Genomic DNA, 24494 nt, shown 5'->3' with positions numbered 1-24494 from the left:
CAGAATACCATACAGCATAGAGCAGAATTACCACATGATCCAGAAATTGTGCTCCTAGATATACACCTAAGAGAATTAAAAGCATAAGCCATGCAAAAAACTTGTACAGAAATGTTCATATGGCACATTTCACAATAGCCAAACAGTGGAAACAAGATAAATACCCATCAACTGATGCATGGATAAACAAAATGTGGTATAACCACATAAAACAGAGTGAAGCATTGATATATGCTACAACAGAAGTTGAAAAACATCGTGCTCAGTGAAAGAAACCAGATACAAAAGGCCACATGTTGTACGATTCCTTTAAATGAAATATCTAGAATTGGCAAATCCACAGAGACAGAAAGTAGAGCGGTTGCCAGGGGTTGGGGAAGGAGAGAACGGGGAGTGGCTGCTAATGGTACAGGGTCTCCTTTAGGGGTGATAAAATGTTTTGGAGCTAGATACAGGTGGTCATTGCACAACACTGTGAATAGACTAAAAGCTGCTGAATTATATAAAGTGGTGGCCTTCATTGTGTGTGAATTATATCTCAATTTAAAAATGCAGTCTTGAGCACTGTACTCTGTAAAGAACTATCTGTGTGTGATCAAATTAACAACAGCAACCCCAAAGGTTAGACAGGAAGCTTAGCGGTAAGTGCATGTTAATGGCGGAGGAAAAATTGGGAAAAAAGGGTGAGCATGGTTGCACAACTTGAAGAATGTAATCAATGCCACTGAATTATACGTGTAGAAATTGTTTAATTGGTGTATGTTCTGCTGTGTATATGTTCAACAACAACAAAAAATCGGATAAATTACTTAAAAAAAAAAAAAATGCAGTGGCAAAAGCTACCTGCAGGACCGCCAGGGAAGTGCAATGTGATATTGCAGCCAAGTCCCTGGCCCGTTGCTGGCGCTCGGTGACTACTACCCGCCAGCCACTGGGGCAGACGGAGGCACACAGTTGCTTATGTCACAGGGTAACTTTGAGGGCAATTGGGAAAGGCAGTATTACATAAACCTGTAAGGTCGGGGCAAGGGCACCCTATCAGGGGGATCCCACAACCCACGTGGCAGTGAGTTTGGCCCCACACAGACGTCTTCTGGGACCTGGCGTTTCCACAGGTGTAGAATGTCATGTGCTCCACGTGCTACACTGAGCCCCGTGGTCCCACCACATGGGTAACTGGCCCCCCTTGCAGGAACCTGAACACCATTCCAGAAGCGAAGAGTAGAGAGAGAACTCAGTTCTGTTCAGTCAGCCTCACTGTCCACCTCATGCCAGCCCCAGGACCTCAGACCAGGCTCTGCCACAGGAAAGGCAGGCAGGGGCTGACACATCTACTTTGAGGTGGGATGACCATAGCACGCCAACCTGGGGGACAGGAGACGAGGTGCTGACCTGGCCTGCTGTCTGCTGGCTGGCCTGGAACAACGCCTACCCCCACCCTCTCAGAGCCCAGGGTCCTTGTCTGTGAGATGAGGGGATGCACAAGATGGCCATAGAAAGTTCTGACCCCAGAACCAGACAAGGTCCGCCTCAGCAATAATCACTGCAACACTACTCGAAATAAAAACAGCACCAAACATAAAATGAGAAAAAGGAAGTCCAAATGAGTCTTGACTTTCCTCATGATGACAGCATACGATGCCTATTTTGAAACATCACATTCTTGCCAAAAACAATTTTTGGTGCCCCAGGCACGTGCTGTCTGCCCAGTGTTTCCGGAGCCTTCTGCATGCCAGGCCCAGTTCTAAGCATTTTACAAGGGTCACCATCTCAATAAATCCCCCCAGCCACCTGGTGGGGCATATGTAGTTATCTGTCCTGTAGGTGGGGAAACTGAGGCCGATGAGACAGAGTCATTTGCTGAAGAGCATGCAATTGGGAGGATACAGAGGCAGGTTGGGCCCAAGCAGCCCTCCAAGAGCCCATGAGATTTGATCAGCACGCTGTATGCCCAGAGGATCACCCAGAACATGCCACCACGTGGGTCAACAAAAGTGAAAATGAACTGCTGTTACAGGGGAGGGGACGTCCACTCCCACAGTGGGAGGCTGGCTGCAGGGAGGTACCTGCCTCTAAGGCTGTGATTGGGTCCCTCCAAAACATGTTGATGTCTTAATCCGCAATACCTGTGAACATATCCTTGCTTGGAAACAGGGTCTTGGAAGATGTTATCCATTAAGTTAGTACGAGGTAATACCGGAGTAGGGCAGGTCCTAATCCTACATGACTGCTGTGCTTACAAAAGAGAAGAGACACAGAAGGACAGAGACAGACAATGGAGTTGCGCTGCAGCTGTGATCCAAGGAACACTGGGGTTTATCAGAAGCTGGGAGAGACAAGGAAAGATCATCCCCTAGAGACTTGGGAGGGAACATGTCCTGGTGGGCACATCATTGTGGACTTATAGCCTCCAGAACTGTGAGACAATAAATTCCTGTTCTTATAAGCCTCCCGGTTTTTAGTATTTTATTACAGTTGCCTTAGGAAACTACAAGAGGAGGTCAGTATTTCTGCAGGTCTGGAAAGACAAGGCTGGTTTTATCAGCAAAGATGGAGAAAAGAAATGCCATCGATCCCATGTGGAGGGACCTGCATGAGCCACCTGGAAGCAGGGCCCAGCACAAGACAAGTTTAGAGAAAGGCAGTGCAGCGGGAACTGGTCAAGGAGGGAGGAGGGGAAGGAGAGAGGGACCCTGAGCCTCCTTCCTCCCCTCTGGGCTTTGCTACCATCGCAGCCTCTCCAGAGGGGCCTGGACAACACAGCCTGGTCCCATAGTCCCACTCCCTTGCCTAAAATACTTCCCTGGCTTTCCACTGCTGTTCAGGTAAGGCCAGAGCCATTACTTTGACCACCTGGTCTTTGTGGTGTGGCCCCTGCCTTCTCCTCAGACTCGTCCACACCTTTCTCACCCACTACCTTCTCTGACCTTCCTCAGTCCCTCACAGGAGCCAAGGCTCGCCTCGGGGCCTTTGCACATGATGGTCCCATCGCCTTGAACACTCCACCCACTTAACTGCCACTCGGGCACCAAAGTGCAGTCCAAGCTCCATCTCTACAGGGAAGATCACCCTCCACTCCAGGCTGAGTGTCCCATGCCCTCCCAGAGTCCTGGGTGCCCCTCTTTGTAGCATTCTCCAGAGCTGTACATTTTTATAACTGAGGACTGTCTCCCCACCGTGGCTGTGGCTGTCCATCGCTTGTCCAGAGCACAGAGGCCTGGGATATAGAAGGTGCTGAAGAAATCCTTGCTGACTGGATGAGTGAAGGAACAGACACAAGCGGCCATCTGCAAAAGCCCAGGGAAGGTGAGTTTCAGCCCCTGGCTGGAGGACCCCGGCATGTTCCCGGCCTACACCTGGTGCACCTGCGGCCAGGCCTCTAGAGGTGTGGGCCCACCTCATTGCTGGGTGGGAGCAGGTTCTCTCCAGCCTTTTCCATCCACTGTCTCGGCCCCCTCCCCTGAAGTAACTCAAACTATATCACTCACGATACACCAGAACATCTGATCCTGTTTCTGGGAAGTCTCGGTTTTAAAGATGCTGACTTTTCCTTCATGACAATATTTTTAAAACGAATTCAGAATTTGCTCTTTTACCCACTCCAGGCAGATTTCAACATTTTCCTGGAAAACAAAAAAAAAAAAAAACCACACATATGCACAAAGTAAAGACATTTCTCATCTTTTTTTATAGAATTCATTTCAGAATAAATACCATGTAAACTATACCTTGACAGCCTCACAGAAAAAGGACAGTTTCCACTGGAGGATATGGTCCTACGTATTGCAAAACCAACAAAATACTTTAGGGTGGCTTTTCACTTCTTCATTCAACCATCATTTAAATGCCCACAGTGGTGTACAGGTGAGGGCACCCGGCTTGGTGCAAGGAGAAAATCAGCAAGAAAGATGGGGCTTACCATCAAGTGAATTTGCTCTGAATACTCTTTTTATATCTAGATTTTCAAGAGTGAATAAACACACACACACTGTAATAATACACCAACACACACCCCAAACACATGCACATACCCTAGCACAAACACACACACACACTCCAACATATACACCAACACACATACCCAACACACACACCCAACACACACACACTCCAATACATATACCAACACACACACACACATACACAATATGTGAAAGTACCTGGAAGACCCACTTGGCAAGCTACCCAGCTCTCACCCCAGGCCCTAGGAGTAGGCTCCCAGCCTGGGTCTGGTCTTCCAGGTAGCCTGGGCTCTAGCACCATACCTTTGTTTCGAGCAGGACCAATCAGGATCCTTCCCTGGGGCTGACATCAGACTGAGGAGGCATGCCTTCCTCTCGTGGCTGGGGTTTCTGAGCAGGGATGATGCCAGCCTGGAGCTGTGGAAGGCCATTGTCCCAACCCCATGAGGCAGGGGTAGGGGTCCTGCTGAGTGGGCAAGAATGTGGCCCACACAGCCAGGGCCTGAGTGCTCTCCAAGAGCCCCCTGACTTTGCTTAAACCAGCACTGACTACGGACACATCCCAGCTAATGGGACAGGATGCAAGCCTCCTCTTTCCTAGCTGAGCTGGTTTTCCGGCACCTGGGAGTCCCAAGTCCTACACAGACGTGCTAGCAGGAGCGGGAGAGTTGGAGGGCACGGGGAGAGGGAGGATGGGCACAGTTTGGTGGAAACTTCTACTTGCTACAGCAATGCCAAGTTCAGTAAATTGGAACCTTCAGCAAAGGGTCATAACCTTTGCTTGACAGAGGAAGTAACTGGAGAAAACGATGGGAAAAGGCCAGGGTCCTGGCGGTAATGTCTAGAAAGGCAGCCCTGATCCCCAGGGGAATCTGGAGGAAATTTCTGGGACAGGGGTTGTGAAAGAGCTGTGTTCTTCACTCTCCTGTCCTTGGGGAGGCTCTGAGGGAACTCTGGGTGTTTACTTTAATGTGGAAAAAAGAAAGAAATCCTCCTGTTCCCAGGGGAGAAAGCCCATCAAAGCCGGCTCTCTTCAAGGGCCTTTGCAAAGGGTGATGGGGTGGGATCAGCTGGGGCCTGGTTGCCCAGCCCACAATTGGAGCGTGAAGGGTTAATTCTTGCTGGAAGGAAGAGAAGTGGAACAATATGGCATTAAACACAAGTTCTGGGCAACTCACAGAGCTTCATGGCCCAAAGGTGGAAACAACCCAAATGTCCATCAACGGATGAATGGATAAACAAAAGGTGGTCCATCCATACAAGAAATATGATGCAGCCAGAAAAGAGAAGGCAGGCCTGATGCATGCCACAATGTGGATGAACTTTGAAAGCTCAGTGAAAGAAGCCAGATGTAAAACGCTACATACTGCATGACGTGTATTATTCCATTTATATGAAATGTCAGGAATAGATAAATCCATAGAGACAGAAAGGAGACTGGAGGTTGCCAGAGGCTGGGGACAGGAGGAAATAGGAAGTGGCTGCTAACGGGTACAGGGTTTCCTTTCGGGGAGATGAAAACGTTGGCAACTAGCTACCAGAGATATTGTGTAACACTATGAATGTACTAAATGCCACTGAATTATACACTTTAAAATAGTTAATTTTATGTTATGGAAGTTTTACTTCAATTAAAAAAAAAAAAAAAGGCAGACCTTAAAAACACAGTGACCCCAGGAAACTCAAGGGGTTAGAAAAGAGGGAGTCAGGCTACAAGAGGCCAAGAGAGTTAGAAGGCTTCCTGTGGCCTTTCCTGCTGTTACTGCCCAGATGGCACTTTTCCGGGGGCTCTTATTGGTACATGTAGAAAAGGCTACTTAAATTAAAAAGGCAGCTGTCCAGAGAAGGGCTCCCGGCTTAGGGGGAGAGCAAGCTTAGGGGGAGGGGCCAGAGTGGCAGGGCAGTCACGAGAGTTGGTGCAGGCCAGGGGTCTCAACGGTGGGCTCAGACTCATGAGCAGGGAGGCCCTCAAAGGTTGGTGATCAGGGAGGGAGGGGACACACTAGGACAGTGCTGGGGCAAATTTGCAGATGTAATATAATGGAAATTCCTGGGTGGTGCAAATGGGGTTAACGCACTTGGCTGCCAGCAAAAAGGTTGGAGGTTAGAGTCTACCCAGCGGTGCCTTGGAATAAAGTCCTAGTAATCTGCTTCTAAAAAGGTCACAGCCTTGAAAATCCTACGGGGCACAGTTCTACTCTGCACACACGGGGTCACCAGGAGTCAAAGATGTAACAGCAGCGGGTGGTGGTGGTGGTGCAGTGCGATGGGAGAGAGGCCAGAAGGGAAGCTGGAACTGCAGCCCACGGGAGGACAGCCATGGGCTGAACTGGGGCCCTGGGAAGTATGTGGTGTAGGCCAGGGAGGAGCCTTGGGGCTACAGAGCCAGAGGGGGTGGTCTGTGTCACCATAGGAAGCCCAGGCTGAGGGCTCTGTACACCAAGGGGGCAGGATGGCTTCAGGCTGCAGACAAAAGGAGGGACAGAGAGGAAGTGACCAGAGAGGTCAGAGGACAAGTGGAAAGGCTACAGCCTGGTCAGGAGGGCAGAGGGGTGGGGGATAGAGGGCACCAGCACGGCCCTCCGAAACTGGTGACTGCAGGGAAGCGGGTCCTTCTGAGACTGGGCCTAGGACTGGGGGAGGCGGCAGGTGCAGGCCTGAAGGATGTGAGTCCAAGGAAGGAAAGCGGACAGGCAGACACACACGGGCACATATGGGGACACATACACACACACAAACACAGTCCCAGCCACACACTCAAACAGACATACACATATTCCAAAATGCTCACATGTACACACACAGGAATAGGCACATGAGCAGAAACGTGGGCAGGGACACAGCTGATGTTCACAAGTACTCAAACGCACGTACACTCAGACACCCCTCTCTCCACACCGATGTATATACAATCACACAGCCATACCGGGATACAGTGACACTTGTACACATGCATACATCATCACATACCCACACTTTCCTGCCACAACAGACTTGCCAGAGACACATGCACAGTGGCCAATACTGCCCACAAGCACAGTCCTATGCGCAGTCACCCATGCAGTACACAAACCCACATGGAATCAGGGCCAAGCCCCTGGGAAGGAAGCTCAAGAAGCCCTATCAGAAATCTAGCTCAAGGGCCCGCCTGGGAAAGTGAGACACAAACCACGGACGTTGCCCAACACACCCATCCTGCCCGGGCTGGGGTCAGGGAGGAGCCAGGGCCAGGCCTCGCGTGCCTGCCCACACACCCGTTGCCACCAGCAGCAGACACCCAGCCACAGACGCAGACAGCTGGGATTGCAAAGGATCTTGCAAAATCATCCCTGTCCCTCAGGGTTCAGCTGAACCCCAGGGTTCAGCTCCCCAGAAACTTCCCAGGTTCCTGTGGACAGTTAATCTTCTTTTTTTGAATTCTGGTTCTACAGGCCTAGCTGTGTGTCCTTGGGCCAGTCACTTCCTCTCTCTGCTTCGTTTCCACCTGTGTAAAATGGGGATAATAATAGTGGGTATTGAATACATGAATTAACAGAGCACCACACGCCCAAGTTCAGATGAGGCCACCAGGCCAAATGAAGAAGCAGTTACCTGTGCTCACATGGCAGAGAGCTGCAAACCGGGCCCCCCACCTCCTCCTAGTCCCCTACTCAGGCCCTTTCCACCAGGTGAGATCCCAGGCTGGGAGGAACATACATCAGGAGGTCACATGGCGTATTCCCCCATCTCTACATGGGACCCAAGATCTCAGGTTTTGGACAACTTGGCAGGTATGTTACAGGTTCTGCATGGCAGGGATAACAGTAAGAACTTTAAACCCTGAATTTCTGCTTAAATGTCTCTGAGAAGGACTTTCACATTCCCTGAAGGTACCCCCTCCTTAGCTGAGAGCTTCTCGGGGCACCTCCTAGGCCTTGTGGCCCTGACCCCAGGCAGGTCTCAGGGCCTTCCCATCTGTAATCTGCTGAAAACTGAGAGCTGGCCAGTGACCCCCCCTCCCCTCAAGGACCACACACGGACATGCTCATATATGTGGGCAGACACACGTGGACACACTGACTGCTACAACTGGGTCTGAATCAGGCCAGCTCACTGGGACATGGGCATCCCCAAGAACTAGCCGAGGCCAGGCCAGGTTTGAGGGGCCTAGACAAGGCTTAAGGCACCTGGAGACCCAGGATGACAGAAACATCCAGACAGTGACTCACAGGCAGACAGACAGATGCATCTGGACAGACTCCCAGAACAACATGGGGTCAGGGCTCTCCAGCTGCAGGTCAGGCAGCCCTGAGAATCCTGTCCCACCTCATACCCAGGCCATCCCCCAGCCAGGACCCAGACACATCCAGGAGAAGGAGCCAAGAGTTCCCCAGCCCCCTAAGACAGGCTCCAAGGAAACGCCCCCTCCCCAGGGCCAGGGATGGAGCTGCCTTCTAGGTCTCCATGCACAAGGGGAAACTGAGGCCAAGGGGATGGGGCTGGTCTCCCAGGTCTCCATTGACTCACCCAGGCCGGGGCTGTGCTCTCGGCTTCTGTGATCTGCAGCCCGAGGCCCCAGTTCCCAGGGGCAGGTGGGCGTGCTGCCAGAGGCCTGGCCCCTGTTCTGGCTTTTCTGGGGAGCCACCGTGACCTCCAAGTACGCCGAAGTCACACCCTTCTTCCCTTCCCCAGCGCAGGCGGGTCTGGGCTGAGGGCACCTGATAACCTCCCTGGCTCATCTGTGGGGCCCCATCAGGACACAGTGGAACCTCAACCTCACCGCGTAGGCGACAGCCCCTCTGCTGACAGGAAACTAGGCCTGCAAGTTTGAGTCTCCGGCCCAGGCCCACAGCCACTGAAGGCAGAGGCGGCTTGGGTGGCCTCCAGACCCGTCCTGTTTTCCTGGCCCTACACCTCAGCAGGGAGAAGCCCACCGTAGACCCCCAGGTCTCTTGTCCCCAGCTAGGCTCTCTCCCACCACCATTCCAGCAGGACTGCTGTTAGTGAGGGCCAAGCAGAACTCAGGCGGCAGGCCAAAAGAAAGCAGGCAGCAGCCTGGAAGAAGCACTCTCGGGTGATCCTCGGTAGGCCACCCATGTCCAAGGGGACAGAGGAGGATGGGGGACCCTCAAGCAGGAGCATCCAGGAGTCTCTGACCATGTTCAGAACCTTCTGAAACAGCAAGGAATGAAGAAAGGTCCCAGCTTGGGAACCAGACAGCACTGGATGGGAGACTTCCGGTCACTGTGTGACCCTGTCAAGTCACTTCTCTTCTCAAAGCTTCAGGCCCTTGCGTGGACAGGGAAACAGTACATGTACTGCTCATAGAGCTGCAGAAGAACCGAGTCTGGTGAGGTCAGCCTGCCCCCAGACCAGGCCCTTGAGTGGGGACAGAGAGGCCCGAGGAGGAGCTGTGGCTGAGACTCAGACCCAGGTGGCCCCCAAGGACCAGAGCTCAGTCCAGTCACTACAAAGTCTTTTATTAACAAGTTGATAAAAAAAGAAAGAGAGAGATGCAAAAATACTTCTCTTAGAGGCCCTGGGAGGGTGGCACTGTCAGAATTTGCCTGGTAGGCAAGGCCACCCAGCCAGAGGCAGAACGGAGATCAGGGGCCCTGTCCAGAGGCACAGCGACCCAGGGGGCTGAGGGAGGTGGCTCGGGCCTCAAGCAGGAACTGTGCAAACACTGAGGCCGTGCAGAGAGTGATGGGTTGGGGGCTTCTGGGGGGAACCCCCGAGCACCGTGTTTCCCTGCATGGGCAAACACGCAGTCAAGCCAGCGCCTGCCCACTCCATGTGTGTGTGTACACACGTGTTCACATGAGAGCTGGTGCCCATAAGCAGCTTACATATACAGAGTGGAACGAGGGGTTCCCCAGCAGGAATCGGGTATCGTCCCAGAGCTTGAGGAAATAGCTTAGAGAAGTCCCCAGAGGCCTGGGGGCAAGTGGCAAGCATGTCCCCCGTGGAGCTCAGGAGCCCAGGGCCTCCTGCCGCCGCTGGAGCACCTCGATGACATTGCCAATACCATCTTCAGGTACCTGTGGGCATGTGGGTGGGGTCAGAGCTGAAGCTGGCAGGACTGCCCTGACTTGCTGGCCCAGCTGGGACTACTTCCTGCGCTCCCCTGGCACCCTTCTGGGCCCCAGTCTCCCTTCAGGAGCTCTCACCCCAGTCCACTGTGCTCACCAGAGCATGGTCAAAGTTGAAGGTGCTGATGTAATAGGCAGAGATGTCAGCTGCAGCCAGGGGACCTGCGATCTGGGCCACAATCCCACACTCGTCTGAAGGTTGAGGAAGGGTACAAGTGAGTCACTTGGCCCCCACAGACCCTCCCCAGCCCCCAACATACAAGAGCGGCCCTCACCGAAGCCCAGCGGCTGTCCGCCGATGCGCACCATCCTCCACAGCTCCCCCGAGGAGCTGGTCAGCAGCAGGTCACTGGGGAACCTGGGGAGGCAGGGGGTGGTGGGCAGGGCACCCCACCCGCCTGCCCACAATGAGCCTCTGGGGCAAGCAGCCTGAGGGCCTCCGGGTCTGATGCTGCCTCCACCCTCCCTGTGCTGGCTTAGGGTCTGTAGCCCTCTCCAGGTACGGGTGGGTCACGTACTTTTTCTGTGTCTCAGCATCCATGACGATGGAGATGTAGCCCTCAATGAGGGAGAAGGCAAAGAATGGGATGGAGCTGGGTTCAGGACTCCCAGAGGCCGCCTCCTTGGGGGCACTAGGGAGGGAAAGAAGGTTCAGAGGCTGTGCCAGGCACCCAGCCCACATCCGTCTCCTCCCCATCAGCCTCCCAACCCTGGGGCAGGGGCTGGTACCAGGTGACCCGGGGTAGGCCCTCCCTCTCTGGAACGCTTTGCTCCCCTGTCCAAGGCCCCAACTTCTTGACTGTGCAGATAGAGTACCACCTGTTATGCCAAAGACATAGGATCCCAGAGGCAAGAGGGCCTGACTAGGGCAGGGGTCTGGGGTGGCTCTGCTGACACAGTCGTAGAGGACTCCAGCCAACCTTGCTCAAATATTGGTGGAAGGCATGTGGGTGTCAGGGACTGTCAGGAACGTAGAACAGGGCACAGGGCTGCAGAACGTATGGACGGGCAGGAGATGGTAGGATGGAACACAGTGAACAACAAACAAGGGGCCCACCTGTGTGAGTAGAAGAGGACGTCTATGAGTGTGGTGGCAATGGCTGGCAGCGTCTCGGGATCCAAGGTGAGGACACAGAAGCGATTCTGAGGGCTCTGGACAGGATGCACCGTTGGGCTGGGCCCTGCTTGGGAGGGACCAGCTGGCTGGTAAACAGACAGCCATGGGCTAGGGCGCTCCCTAGTGGTGGGTCAGGGAGGCTCCTGGGCCAAGCATGGGGTCTCGCTCTCCAGGCACTGGCCTAGGTTCTTTGGGCCCACAGACCTGCCCACACAAGGGAAGAGGGGAAGAGGCCCCAGTGGGAAGAGGATCCCCTGCCCGAGTTTTGAGTGTCAGGGGGCAGCCCTCACCATGCTGGGCACGGGGAAAGCCATTGCTGGACTCATCCCTGGCAACGGGCACAGGCTCCCCGCCCACCTCGCGGTAAATGTCAAACTCCTGGGCCAGCGTGTGGATCACCACAGACAAGTCCTGCTCCCGCACCTGGCCATAGAGAGAAGACACATCATGTGGGTGCCCAGGAACCCGGGCCCACCCTGCCCCAGGGCCTGCAGACACTCACCAGGATGAAGTCCGTCTGGTAAGTGGACAGCATCAGCACCGACACGTGGTGCTCAGCCAGCGGCGTGATGACTGAGCGGGCGATCTTGGTAACCCCGGCGGCCTGCACTGCTGTGGCTGCACCGCTGTGGGATGAGACGTTCAGCACCAGCCATGTGGCCTCAGCCACTTGCAGGTACTCGGATGGGGGCAGCTCTGTGGGTAGGGGCACATGCCCAGTCAGGGTCCACAGAGCTGGCCCCTGTCCCTCTCTGAGCCTCAGTTTCCTCGTCCATACCTAGAGGGCCCTGTCAAGGTACTGGGAGGTCTGGAGAATGAGGCTGACCCCCCCCCACCCCAAGTTTTTCTCTTGAGATTCTCATGTATGCAAGGACTGAGAAGCACTTCAGGGACTGGCCTGCTAGGAATTGAAGTGTCCCAGACAGACCTGGGCTCAAATCCCAATTTCACCGTTTACTCAATGTGTAACCTGGGACAAGTAACTTAACCTTTGAGCCTGTTACCTTATCTGTAAAATGGGACAACAATATACCTATCTGAAAGGATGTTCTGAGGATTAACAAAGGCTTTACACCACTTGGCACCACCAGGAGGCGCAAGCACATCAGGTTGGCTGGGGATGTCCTTCCCCCTGGCCAACCCAGACTTCCCTGCAGTACAAACAGGGAAACTAAGGCCCGAAGCAGAGCAGTGGGGGATGGATGGGCCAATTGCCAGTTGGCTGGCCTGAGATTTCAGGTCTGGAGGATGGGCCAAGCTGGCAGGAATGGGAGCCAGAAGTCAGCTCCAAGGCTTGGGGAAGGGAACAGGCTGGCTTCCAGTCCACAGCGGGGGCCAAGCCTGGGTGGTTGCTGATCACCCAGCACAACCAGGAGGCCCCCTAGGACCCCGCTCTGGATGGCTGCCCGCTCCTGCATTCTTTCCCCAACCCTCCAACTCCTGGGGTTCCCAGGCTGGGGGGTGGGGCGGGTGACCAGCATCAGGGAGAGAAGTCCAGGAGCAGTAACGGTTAGGGGTTTATAGCAGCTCCAGAAACCCCCTCAGGCAGCCCCATGTATAAAGCACTCATAGGACCCTGATAGATCAGAACCATAACCACAACCATTTTACATAACAGTAACCAGGCTCAGAGAGGGAAAATGACTTGCTCAAGAGCACACAGCCAGTTGAGTAGTGGGTCCACATTCAAACCCAGATCCATCTGCCTTCAATGACCCAGCTCTTGGAGCACCGGACCCCAGCGCGAAGAGTCCCTCCCCTGCTCCTGCTTCCTAGTCCGGCCCCCACCTTTGAAGCCCTCCTCGTCCACCATGAGCGTGTAATCCTCGGGGGTCTCTGTCAGGCTGAAGAACTTGCACCTGGTTGGGGGAGGGGCGCCTTCAGCCTGGGGTGAAGAGCTCCCTGCGCTCATCTGCCTTGGACAGACATCCCGCCGGACGCCCTCCCGTCTGCCAGGTGGTTTAAGACCAGTGCTCCCCTCCGGCCTTAGTTTCCTTCCCGGGGCAGAGGGTGTGGGCGCCATCTCCCGAATAGCAAACTGATTTCCGCCTCCCGACCTCCCTGGACCCCTGCTCTGGCTTCTTCACGCATTCGTCTTTCCCTATTCCGGGAGACGGCCCCGAGGGCTTCAGGCCCTGGGTCCCCAAGCCGGACTTTTTGACCTAACGGGAGGCGCTTGGAAGCTCCCCGCAGTGGCCAGGAAGGAATCCACCCATCTGGCAGCACTTGGAGTTAAGCATTGCCCACTCTATGCTGTTTGCACCCCGACTGGCCCTGGGACCCGAGCCTCGCGGTGTCGGATAGGTGGCGGTCCCGGGGACCGTAGGTTCAGGCCTGACGGCGGCCGGAGGAGGAGCGTCCTCCCCACCCGCTCCAGCCCGCCCCGCAGCGACCCTTATCCCCCTACCCTGGCCGGGAGTGACAGCAGAGCTCCCAACCCCATCTGAACCCCCGAACCCAGGAGCGCACCGACTGCGGCGGGGCAGGAAGAGCAGCTTGATGAGCGGGTGAGTGTAGAGCCAAAGGCCGGGGCGGGCGAGGCTCAGGACCCGCACCCGGTGTTCTAGGATGTGCAGCTCCATCGCGACCCGCGCTGAGCGGACCCCGCGGCTAACCAGACCCAGGCCGCGCGGGAGGCGGGACGGCGGGCGGCGCCCGGGTTTAAAGGAGCAGTTGCGCGGACGCGTCCACACCGCCCACTACTCCGTGGACCGTCCCAGCCCCGCCCCGCCCCGCCCCGTCCTGCACCCCGACGGCCTCGCCCCGCTGCCCGCGCTGCCTCTCCGGGGTGGCCACGCCCCCCCGAATGACGGGGCTTCACCTCGCTCCTTCCGGACCTCGGCGGGCCCCGCGCCTTCGGCAGTAGCTCTTGGATCTCCGGCTGACCCTACCCGCTCCGCGCCCTCCAGGCCCCGCCCTTTCCGCAGGACTCTAGCAGTGCTGGGGCAGGAAGCGTCTGGAACGAATGGAGGTCGTCTCTGCCCTTTGGACCCCCACGTGGGTCTTATGATTGAGGTCATGATTGAGTTGATTGACGCTCGAAAGGCCTGCGAGGCGAACTGGGGCTCTGCTGGAACCAGAGCGATGCCCGCGATCCCCTGGGGCATGGAGGGGTAAAGGTCCGCTGTGCAGCCCTGGCGACCCTGTGATGGGGTCCCTCCAAAAACTGTGCCGGCGCTTTTCTCCCTCCTTCTTCTCATTATTTGGCAGGTGGCAGGGCCGCTAGAGCTGGCTGGGGTGGGGGTGACAAGTTCTCATCCCCCAGCAAGGGCTGCCTAGGGTGGGTATTGATGCATACGTATCCGTCCCTGCTTGGTGAACCCTGCGAAGGGGCTGACAAGGGGAAACCTGGGTCGGCCTGGGTGGCTCCCACATCTGTTCCTCTCACCTAACTTTCAGAGTAAAGTTCCCCACCAGGGACACATGAAAAAGGAGAGCCTCGGCAGCCTCTGTCTAAGTAACATGCCATGGGGTAGGGGGCTGAAGGTGGCCCAGACCTAAGGCTTGAAATCACGCAAGACTAACCAAGCCCAGAAGTGTTTGGTCCAGGAATGCCCAGGGCTCAGACTACAGGGATCAGGCCGAAGAGGGCAAACCCATGTGCTGGAAGCTCACTGGGTACTAGATCTCAGGCCTCCTAAAACCTGCAGCCATTAGTAGAATTCAGCTGGCGTGAGCACATCCAAACTTGCTTCAGGCCCAAGGAGGCCCCAGCAATGGCAGCCATCATAGACCTGAAGCATGTGAGGGCCAACCTGAGTTCATTTGAAGTTGAAGTCTGGGTTCTGCTTCAGCCTCCTCAGGTCTAAGAAGACTCCAAGGTTGAGCAGCTATCAACCCACCTAGGCTGGCCTGTGGCAAGACCAAACATGCTGCAGACCCAGTCTGGCCTGAGGGTCCTCAGGCTGCAGATCTCATCAGTCTTGAGAATCAGTCCTAAAGAGACCTGGAACCAAGCAAGGGAAAGTGGGCCGCAGCAGGCCTTCTGTTTTCTCTGGAGCCTCTCTGTAGGCAGATAGACACAAACTAAGCCCTGAACTCTCTACTCACTGGTTCCTGTGGACACTGCAACGCCACATCCTGGGCTGCCCCTGGAGGGCTAGGGGAGGGGTGTTGCTGAAAGGCTGGGGAGCCACCCTTCTCATCAATGCAGGTACAGATTGAGTGGAAAACCACAGGGGTGAGGGGTGGGAGGCAGGAAGTAGGGGCCTTGCCCTGATAGGCTTGTATGACCATTGGCCTCCCTAGGCCTCAGTATCCCTAGCTACACCGGGACAAGATGTTCCAGGCCCCAGGCCCTGTGATGCCTTTAAGCTCCCAGGGAGTTTCTCCTGCCCCCCTCACCCCACGGCCAGGCCCAGCCTGGTTGACTGCCAGGAACAGCCGCTATTGTTTGACTGGAAAAGCTGCTTCCTCAGCAGAAGGGGGAGCCTCTCCCAGGGACACCCTGTCCTTGCCCTCATCAGGTTGTGACCACTGCGCCTGCCTGGGCCCTCAATAGCAGAGTCAGGTCACCCTGGGACCTGGGTCAGGAGAGACAGCTGAAGGGCCCTGGGTGCAAATCTGGCTCCATTACTTCTACAGGGGAAGATTCCTTTCACGCTCAGATCTTTCCTGGCCTGTAAAATGGGGATAATAGACTGGAATAGGGAATAAAGGCTGGGCTGAGGAGTAACTGATCAGGCACAACCTGGCGACACAACCAGCCTGGCTCGTGGCACGTGCTCAGTCAATGGGAAAAGAAAAAACCAAACCCATTGCCGTTAAGTTGATTCTGACTCATAGCGACCCTACAAGACAGCAGAACTCCCCCATAGGGTTTCCAAGCAAAGTCTGGTAGATTCAAACTGCCAGCCTTTTGGTTAGCGACATAGCTCTTAACCACTGTGCCACCAGTCAATGGGAGGCAGCAGTTTATCAAGGAGGCAGACTTCTCCCCTCACCTCTCTACCTCTGATGGAGGCCTAGGCTGAGTACATGAGGGAATTCATGGACCCCCACCCCGGGCGCCAACACCTAACCCAGAGTGAGCACTCAGAATCTCATTGGGGCCTGATGTGGCATCCAGGCCAGGTCTTGGAGGAGGAAGACCCTGAAGCCACTTCCTTAAGGTAATGGGTAGGGACCAAGGGCTGGGAGCAGGCCCTGCTCTGCCCCAGCCCTGGGATCCTGGCCTGGTACCTCTTATCCACAGCAGATGGTGGACATGGGACTGAGGGAGTGGGGTGGGGAGCTGAGGGCCAGGAACAGGGGTGGCCCTGAACTTGGCATCCCCTTTGGCAAATGTGCTGAGAAAGGCTCTGGGGCTGGGCTGGGAGCCAGGTGTTCCAAGGCCCAGGATAGGAGACTCTGTAGGACATGGAGAAGAGACGCTCAGCCCCATGGGTGGCATCCCCTTCTGGTCCCCCGCTGAACACCAGCTCTCTACACAAGTCTGTTTATTTCTGTACAAAACCATGTTCCTATTTTACACAAAGAACACCCAACCCTTCACCCCGCCCTCTCCTCATATCAGTGGCCCAGCCCCGGGGAGCATCGCCCCAGGAGGAGGAGGAGAAGTAAGAACCCACCCACTTGGCCCTCACTTCTGCCTGCCCTGGCTGGGCTGCCTGAGCTCCACTCTGGAGAAAATAAATAAGGAGCTTCAGGCAGAGTCTGTAATGAACCAGTCAGACCCCATCCCCACCCACCAGCCAGGCGGTCAGGCCCTCAGAGGGTGGGCAGGCCCTGGAGTGTCAGTCTGTTAACCGTATAGATGTGTGGAGACCCCGCCCCGGAGGCCTGGGCTACCAGGGTTACAAGTAGGTATCCTCGCTCTCCTGGGACGTCAGACTCTCCTGGGAGCAGTGGTGGGCTGAGTCCTGGGGGGCTGGGTCCTTCAGGGGCGTGTCCTGTGGGGGGCATGCATCTCCTGCAGCAGCTGCCACCTCAACTTGGCCTGTGGCTGGGGACTGGCCCACCTGGCCGCTTGCTTTTGCCTTCTTCTGCTGCTCCTTCTTTTCCTTCTGGACCTGCTTGGGCAGCTTGGGCTTGGCTTTGGAGCCAGGGAGGTGGGCATCTGGGGGCAGGCGAATGGACGGCGAAGGTTCCAGAGCCAGCCGGGGGCCTGGCTCCGCCTCCAGGATGGCCTTGGCACCATGCAGCCGGGGCAGGGCGCAGCACTGCAGCTCACCCCGAGTCTCCTGCCAGCGCCGCAGCTGGATGAGGTGCTCACGCTCAATCTGGCGCTCTGTCACAGGCAACTCCACTACCTGTGGGGCAGCAAGGGGTAGGTGCACATGAGGAGAAAGACCTTCCCCTCTGCCTCCCAGCCTGGGCCCCTGCCCTCCATCAGCATCCCCTAGCCCTGGCCACTAAAGGCTGACCCCAGGAAGGATGGGGGTCTGGTCTCTGCAGTTTCCACAAGTCCCAGAGTTGCATGCCAGGGAAGTCACTGCTTCGGGAGAAAGCTGCACACAACTCCTGATTCCACTTGCCGAGCTACAGGGCAGGAAGCAGAAGGACTTGGACAAACCAAAACCTGTTTTCTACCCACATGACCCCATCACTGCCAGGACAGCCTGGCTGCCTAGGCTCAGATTCTGCTCCACCACTTTCTGGCTGGGGGCTTTTGGGGAGTTGCTTTGTGACTGACTCTGTGACTTCCACTTCCTCGTGTGGAAGATGGGGATAATGCCACAGCCTTCGGCAGCTGTTTTGAGAAGTGGGTGCAAAAATGTGCTGTTGCCCTTTTGCTTCCGCCCCATACAGTGGTGTCAGCCCTGCACCGGCCTGGCCCTTGCCTCAACACAGAGAAGCTGGCTACAGCTGTTACCTCATTATAGCCCCTGAGAGCAATAAAACCACAAAGGGAAAATAAACCCAGTGGCATGTGGTGTCAGGGAGGAAGAAGGGGCATTAGGGGTCACAGTTTCCTCTTCTTCATTCCCCAGTGGTTCAGAAAAGTGAGATAACCACTCACTCAGCAGGGAGGGCCCTACAAGCCTATGCCCCACTCTCCTTGTTCAGACAGGAGGATGTGGTCCATCCACACCATCCTGGGGCTGCTAAGTACAAAGCCTGGCACAGGCAACCCACCCTCCAGTGCAGAGGGTTACCAGGTCTCCCCGGGAGGCCCCCCTCCCTCTCTCCTGGTGGGTGATGAGGGGAAGGGGTGGGCCACACCTCCTGGACCAGGAAAGCCTCCTGCATGATCTTGGCACTGAGGCTCCGCAGCCGCTCAATGGTCTCATACTGGCCCTGGCAGGCTTTAAGCTTCTCGGGTGAGCCCAGCGCATGCTTCAACAGCACCAGCCCCACCCGGAAGATGATCTTGACGCCTGCGAGGATGAATGCAAGGGGGCCTTTAGAGGGTTTCTCTGGAAACAGAGCATCCCTGTGGTTGGGCTGGGGGCAGGGTGCTCCCCCCAGCCTGGCCTGGTACCTTCGCAGAAGAACATGTCCCAGACGCGCAGCACAGAACTCCAGGGCAGGGTGCGGGCAAAGGCACACATGAACCACTCTGTCATGTAGAGGAGCGGGTCGATCTTCTGCTGCCTGAGGTGCTTGTGGGCCACGGGGGACACCTTCTGCAGCAGTGAGAAGAGGATCTCCCCATCCAACTGGATGGCCTCCTGGTGGGACGTAGAGGCCATGACCACCAGAGACAGACCACCCCTGGGGGGCATAGAGGGCATAACTGGCATAGATGGACTACCCCAAGCTCCCACACCAGGTAGGCAGGCATCACTCCTCAGGAGTTTGCTGACCCCCTGCAGGATGCCCAGCCTCTGCTGGATGCCGGGGATACCATGATGAAACAGCAAAGCAGACACACCGATCCCCCGGGTGGTTACAGTGAAATGGGAAGACAGACATAAGTCACATAAGCAAAGAGACTTGGGGGTGGAAGGATGGGACTAAGTGTCCTGAACACGGCAGGAATAGGGATACTGGACAAGCATATGCTGGAGAGACCACCCCTTGCCAGGGGTCAAGGACAGTTCCCTGAGGGCTGAGAGCTGAGAGGAAGGTGGAGCTGTCAGGGCAAGGAGGCGGTGGAGGGGGAAGAAGAGGTTTCAGGCAGAGGAAAGAGCCCATGTCAAGGCCTTGAGGCAGGAAGGAACTTCATGCCCTGCAGGAACTGTGATCCTGCCCGTGTGGCCAGAAGCTGGAGGCACAGATGGAGGACCGTGTGGAACCAGTGACACTGATGCCAGTGAGACCTGAGCCTGGAAGGCTTTGGGATTTCAGCCTGGAACCACAGAAGGCTAGGGCAGGAGTGGCTGTGAAGAGGAGGGCCTGGAAGGGCCCAGAGGGCGTCCAGCCTTGTATAGGTCCTGAGCCAGGCAGCACTCACCAGCTTCTCACTGTAGTAGCCAGGCAGGTACTTCTCACAGATCTGCACCAGGCACCAGAAGGCTTGCTGTGGGCAAGAGAGGCATGTGAGGCCTTGCTGCTGATTGTTCCCTGCCCACCCGCCCACTAAGGGGCCTCGTGATACCTCAGCAGGCATGTGCATGAGCAGAACAGCGGCAATGGGCGCTTGGGCCTGGCAGTAGCCCTCCTCGGGTCGGTATAGCGTGTAGGCCTTCAGCACCCGGAATAGGTCCTGCTGGCTATGAGGAAAACGAGCGGAGCAAGGATGACAGGTGTGACTCTTCCACTCACTGCCCTTCCCTGTGCCCGACTGGACCAGGCCTGTCTCAGCATCTGTACTTCCCTCAAAAGGGGGGGTGACCAGCTTGTGGTCACCAACGGGTCAGTCTCCCACTGTAGTACACTCTCACATGACCGGAGGAGGAAAGCAGGGTCCCCATTTGACAGTGAGGGTAGAAACCCAAAAAGAAAGCTGGGGGCAGGGCCAGGGCAGGCTACTGGATACAGGGCAAGGGTGTGCTGGGGGGCTGAAAGTGGAGGCCTCTCATGTGGCAGTGTGGCCCCTTGGCCAGGCCTGGCCGTGCCAGCTTTGGGCTGGGTTTGTCCCAGTTGTCTGTCCTGGTCCCCTTGCCCTCCACATCTCTCTCCTCCTGCATGCCACCCGACTCTCCACCCATTCAACTCTAACTCTCCTTCTCTCCCACCCAAACCTGTTGCCAGAAGAGAGCCAGGCTGGGCAAGCTCAAGCACTCTGGGGAGTAAATGATGCCAGTTGCCCTGGAGGTAGAAGGAGACATTAGGAGGACCCATTAGACACAAACCACACAAGGGAAACACTAATAGTGGAGTTTTGGGCACCCAGATTTTAGGCCCCCGGGACACCTCCAAATTCATTTTGCCTCCTCTGCCTCCTAAAGGACAGGGCTTAGAGCCACTTCCCAGTCCATAAAGCTCAGCCTGCTCACCCATGGCCCCCCCGGGACACAAACATCTCGTGGAAAGGAAACTGCCGGTGCAGGTCACGCTCAATCACGTCCAGCCACTTGGGGTCCCCAGGGGACATGTCCAGCTCCTGGAAGCAAGTGGAAGGGCACACATTAGGGGCTGGGGAGGACTAGGGGCCACTTTTGGGAGGATGAGGCTACCCCAGATATTAGAGCCCCTACCCAGGGCAATGCCCATCCAATCCCAGCACAGGACCTGGCCTTCCTCAGGACAGGTAAGGAAGCCTGGGCAGGGGCAAAGGGGCAAGGGAGGAAGGGTCCTGGAAACCCAGGGGTAATCCTAACTCCAGGAAGACCCATGTGGACAAGAGTGTCCATCACATCTGTGGCTGGAAATAACCTAAAGTCACTTCATTCAGGACTCAGTTAAATATATACATCACATCTTTAAGACAGAAAGCTACTTCTCAAAAGCCAACAGCTACCACCTATGACCACACCTGTGGACCTCACTGAGTCCCCACGTCAACTCCAAAAGATAGGTCTTGTCATTATAGCCTTTTCATAGACAAGGAAACAGAGGCTCAAAGAAAGTCACTTGCCCAAGGTCTCATGGCTAGAAAAATGGTAGAGCTGGGACTAGAAGCAAGTCTGACCCCAAAGCATCCGTCCCGATTCCTCTGTTACCCGCCTCCCCGTGCAGGTGGCGAGAGTGGTGCTGGTGAGCTACAGTCACCTATTCAGGAAGGGTGTGTGTGTGTGTGTGTTCTCCACAGAGTACTGTCTGGAAGGACATTAACCTCAGATCCATCTACAGGTCCTGGGGTTTCAAGAAAGTTTTTTTCTTTGAACTTCCATGAACATTTTAGCATGAGGAACATTTATAAAAACAGGAACACTATTACAAAAAGAAAATCATCTCATTTGAAATGTTCTATATCTTGATTTGCATGTTGTTTACATGGCTACGTATTATGTGTCAAAACACACTTAAGATCTGTGCATTTCACTCTGTATAAATTCACACGTCAATTAGGAAAAAAGAGAAAGAGGGAGGGAGGAAGGGAGGAAAAGAGAGAGAAGGAAAGGAAAGGAAAACCCGGAGCAGGGAAGTAGATTAGTATAGTTGGCTGCAGCGCTGGGCAGCATCAGGGAAGGCTGCTTCCAGGAGGAAGGCCAGGTCCTCAGCAAACACACCAAGTGGGAGGAGACCCAGCCCTGGCCCTGACCAGCAGTGACTTCAGACGAGTCCCTTTCCCTCTTGTGCCCCCTAAGTACGGGAGTCCTAGCATTAAACTAAAGAAACTAGGGTTGCCAGGTACTTGGCTAGAAGAGTATCATAGTAGAAAGCTGATGGTATGTTCAAGACTGAAAGGCACAGGGAGCCCCCAGGGGGCCCTTAAGCAGGCACAGAGCAGAGGACACTGGGTGTACAACCTCTAGAGCCCCACAGACCTTCAAGATAGGGGCCTGTGGGTGTCCTGTTTACCTCCCAAATTTGGCCCAGGGTTAGGTACTGTCTAAGCACATTGCAGGTTTGTTCTTGTCAGAACAGGGAGGAGGGTGCCACACATTCTTCTGGTGGTTCCCATGAGCTGGGACCTGAGAACCCAAAATTTCAGTTCCTAGGATTTGTTCACCTGGTACCTCAGCAGCCGAAGATTCTGGACCACCCATGGATTAGTGAGAAAGAAAAAGAGGCAGCTGAAAGGCCTGGGGGTGGAGAAAGGGCGCTGGGAATCAAAGGCAGGTGGGGACTGCTGGCAGATGACCCAGCTACTATACAGTCACCTGTCTGGGCCTGCAGCCTCAGTGAGAGGCTAAGAGGCATTGGCGCCATGATGAAGTGAAGCCACAGAAGAAAACCAGGTAGGAAAAGGATGGGGACGATCCTGCCCTGCTCAAGGAAGAAGAAAGAGCAAGTGCAGGAGAAGATGGAGCCACTAGGCTCTGCAGAATCTGCCTGACTCCTGAGGCTGGGGTCAGCTGCCACCATCAGCCCTCCTGCCACATCCCTGCCTCTGGCCTCACACACCTACCACAGCCAGAAGGAGCTTCTCATCCCTGCCTGGCCCTCCTGCCACCACCTCAGGGCCAAGTGCTGCTGGCCAACAGATCTTGCCATCTCTGTCACCAACAGGCAAAGTCCTTCTAGGTTTGTTCCCAAACTACTGTCCTAGTCCCCTGGCCTGCTGCAGGGACCCACCACTGATTTTTAGTGCATACAGTACCTCCCATCTAGAAGGCCTTTCTCAGCAAGTCTACTTACTCACCCACCAGTGTTCAAGACCCCACGATGGCATCCAATTTCTCTGTGTGCACCGCTCCACACACATGCAACACACATAGCTCCACACTCTGCTGCTCACACTTGGGCATCCTCATGTTTGCTAAAATGAGGAACCCAGGAAGCTGGCCATCCTGCCCAGTTCCAGGCTGTCATGCCTGTGCTCTGGCAGCCTCAGGGAGGGAGAACAGGGCCTGGGGTCCCAGGCACCACTGGCATCAGCCCACCTGGAGTAAGCTATGACCCCTGAAACTCTTCCTCTACCTAGAATGCAGCCCCTTGAAATGGGGGGGGGGGGGGAGGGGGGGAAGGGTGTGAAGCCACTGGAAGGAAGATTCTGGAGTTGAGATGTTGCTCAAGTGGATCCTGGCATTGGTACTCTGAGGGACAATCCAGTCGCCCTGGTTCAGAACTGCCCCAGGCAGTCACTCCACAAGCCCTCCTGCCCCCTAGGGCCAAGTGCTGCCAGCAAGCAGCTCTTGCCCTCTCAAGGTCAATTGCAGAAACTCTAGGCCACCCTGCTCTGTCATGCCCCTGCCCTCCCTTCTCAGAAAACAGGTTTGGCAGGGCAGGAGTGTTCACTGAAGCATGAAGTATATCAACAAATAGCTCATAGCTGGCAGCTCTGTCTCACTGTCTGTTGTCAGTCCCAAGGACCTGGGAGAAAACCTGACCACTTTAGCTGGTAAGCTTGAAAACCCCAAAGAAGCCAACTGCATCCCATAGTTCCCTGAGGAGTGTTTGCCCTGGACAACCATGGGGCAGGGGGGCAACAGAGGAAGTTGGAGGATGACTTACTTATCTAGTGCTGCTATAACAGAAATACCACAAGTGGCTGGCTTTAACAAACAGAAATTTATTCTCTCACAATTTAGAAGGCTAGAAGTCCAAATTCAGGGTGCCAGCTCCTGGGGAAGCTTTTCTCTTTCTGTCAGTTCTGGGGAAAGGTCCTTGTCATCAATCTTTCCCTGGTCTAGGGGCTTCTTGGCACAGGGACCCCGGGTCCAAAGGACATGCTCCACTCCTGGCTCATCTTTCTTGGTGGTAATGAGGTCCTTCTCCTCTCCACTCGCTTCTCTCCTTTATATCTCAAGAGACTGACTCAAGACACAACCCAGTCCTATAGATTGTATCCTGCCTCATTAACACAACTGCCTCTAATGCCGCCTCATTAACATCCTAAATGTTAGGATTCACAACACATAGAAAATTATATCAGATCATAAAATGGAAGACACCCACACAATACTAGGAATCGTGGCCTAGCCAAGTTGACACATTTTTGGAGAACACAATCCAATCCATAACAGAGGAAATGGCTGCAGAGGGCACCCTCACTGGCCACTGACCTCTGAGGATACAGGTTTGACTCTGCTACCCCCGGGACTGAAGATCCCACAAGCAACACAGGTGAACCAGTCATAAAGTAGCCCTTTCTGAGCAGGCTTGGGCAAAGCAGGAGAAAGATTAAAAGATGGGAAGACAGGAAGTGCTGAGGGTCCTGTGGTCCTGCTGGGCAAGCCCTCAAAAGTCCAGAGCTCAGGATTTGAGGCAGTCAAGGAAGTGATCTGAGTATCCCTCCTGATGACCAGGAGCTGAGAGGTGGCCCACTGAGCCTAAGAGATCAGATCTGAGTGGCCATCAGGAGAAAAAGGTAGAATGGGGAGCAATAAATCCATCTACCCATGAATCCTGTTCAAGGTGGGAGCTCAGATGAGTACAGATTCCAGCAGTCACAGGGTCAATGGACTGGGC

General features: G+C 55.2%; 2 protein-coding genes across 7 annotated transcripts in view; both read right to left on the bottom strand.

Moving 5' to 3' along the window:
* Positions 1 to 266: 266 nt before the first annotated feature.
* On the bottom strand, positions 267 to 13851 carry CASTOR1 (cytosolic arginine sensor for mTORC1 subunit 1). Of its 5 annotated transcripts, none has more exons than XR_007514950.1 (9): positions 12939 to 13528; positions 11653 to 11846; positions 11441 to 11573; positions 11091 to 11214; positions 10552 to 10665; positions 10309 to 10391; positions 10131 to 10225; positions 3729 to 9982; positions 267 to 3623 (listed from the first exon to the last, which is right to left on the bottom strand). XR_007514950.1 is itself a non-coding variant. In XM_049866491.1 (9 exons), the coding sequence occupies exons 1-9, from the start codon at positions 13730 to 13732 to the stop codon at positions 9914 to 9916; spliced, it is 996 nt and encodes a 331-aa protein (XP_049722448.1). In that variant the 5' UTR covers positions 13733 to 13851; the 3' UTR covers positions 267 to 9913. The 5 variants fall into 5 exon arrangements, 3 of the variants coding, with proteins under 3 accessions (XP_049722448.1, XP_049722449.1, XP_049722447.1); XR_007514951.1 differs by having other exon boundaries at positions 267 to 7446; positions 8469 to 9982; XM_049866491.1 differs by adding an exon at positions 13620 to 13851 and having other exon boundaries at positions 267 to 9982; positions 12939 to 13009.
* A 1150-nt stretch (positions 13852 to 15001) lies between these two features.
* The window catches only part of TBC1D10A (TBC1 domain family member 10A), a 40528-nt gene continuing 31035 nt past the window's right edge, over positions 15002 to 24494 (bottom strand). Inside the window, exons 4-9 of one of the 2 annotated variants that reach the window (XM_049865904.1) lie at positions 20474 to 20580; positions 19633 to 19747; positions 19489 to 19554; positions 18574 to 18763; positions 18315 to 18469; positions 15002 to 17401 (exon numbers count right to left, since the gene is read on the bottom strand). In XM_049865904.1, the coding sequence (XP_049721861.1) occupies positions 16946 to 17401; positions 18315 to 18469; positions 18574 to 18763; positions 19489 to 19554; positions 19633 to 19747; positions 20474 to 20580 (1089 nt within the window). In that variant the 3' untranslated portion in view covers positions 15002 to 16945. The remainder of the gene's footprint in view (positions 17402 to 18314; positions 18470 to 18573; positions 18764 to 19488; positions 19555 to 19632; positions 19748 to 20473; positions 20581 to 24494) is intronic. The other variant, XM_049865903.1, reaches the window with a different exon arrangement.

This window comes from Elephas maximus, chromosome 22 (genome assembly GCF_024166365.1).
Source record: "Elephas maximus indicus isolate mEleMax1 chromosome 22, mEleMax1 primary haplotype, whole genome shotgun sequence".
Lineage (NCBI taxonomy): Eukaryota > Metazoa > Chordata > Mammalia > Proboscidea > Elephantidae > Elephas > Elephas maximus.
The sequence above is the reverse complement of the archived record's forward strand: the minus strand, read 5'-3'. Positions and strand labels throughout refer to the sequence as shown.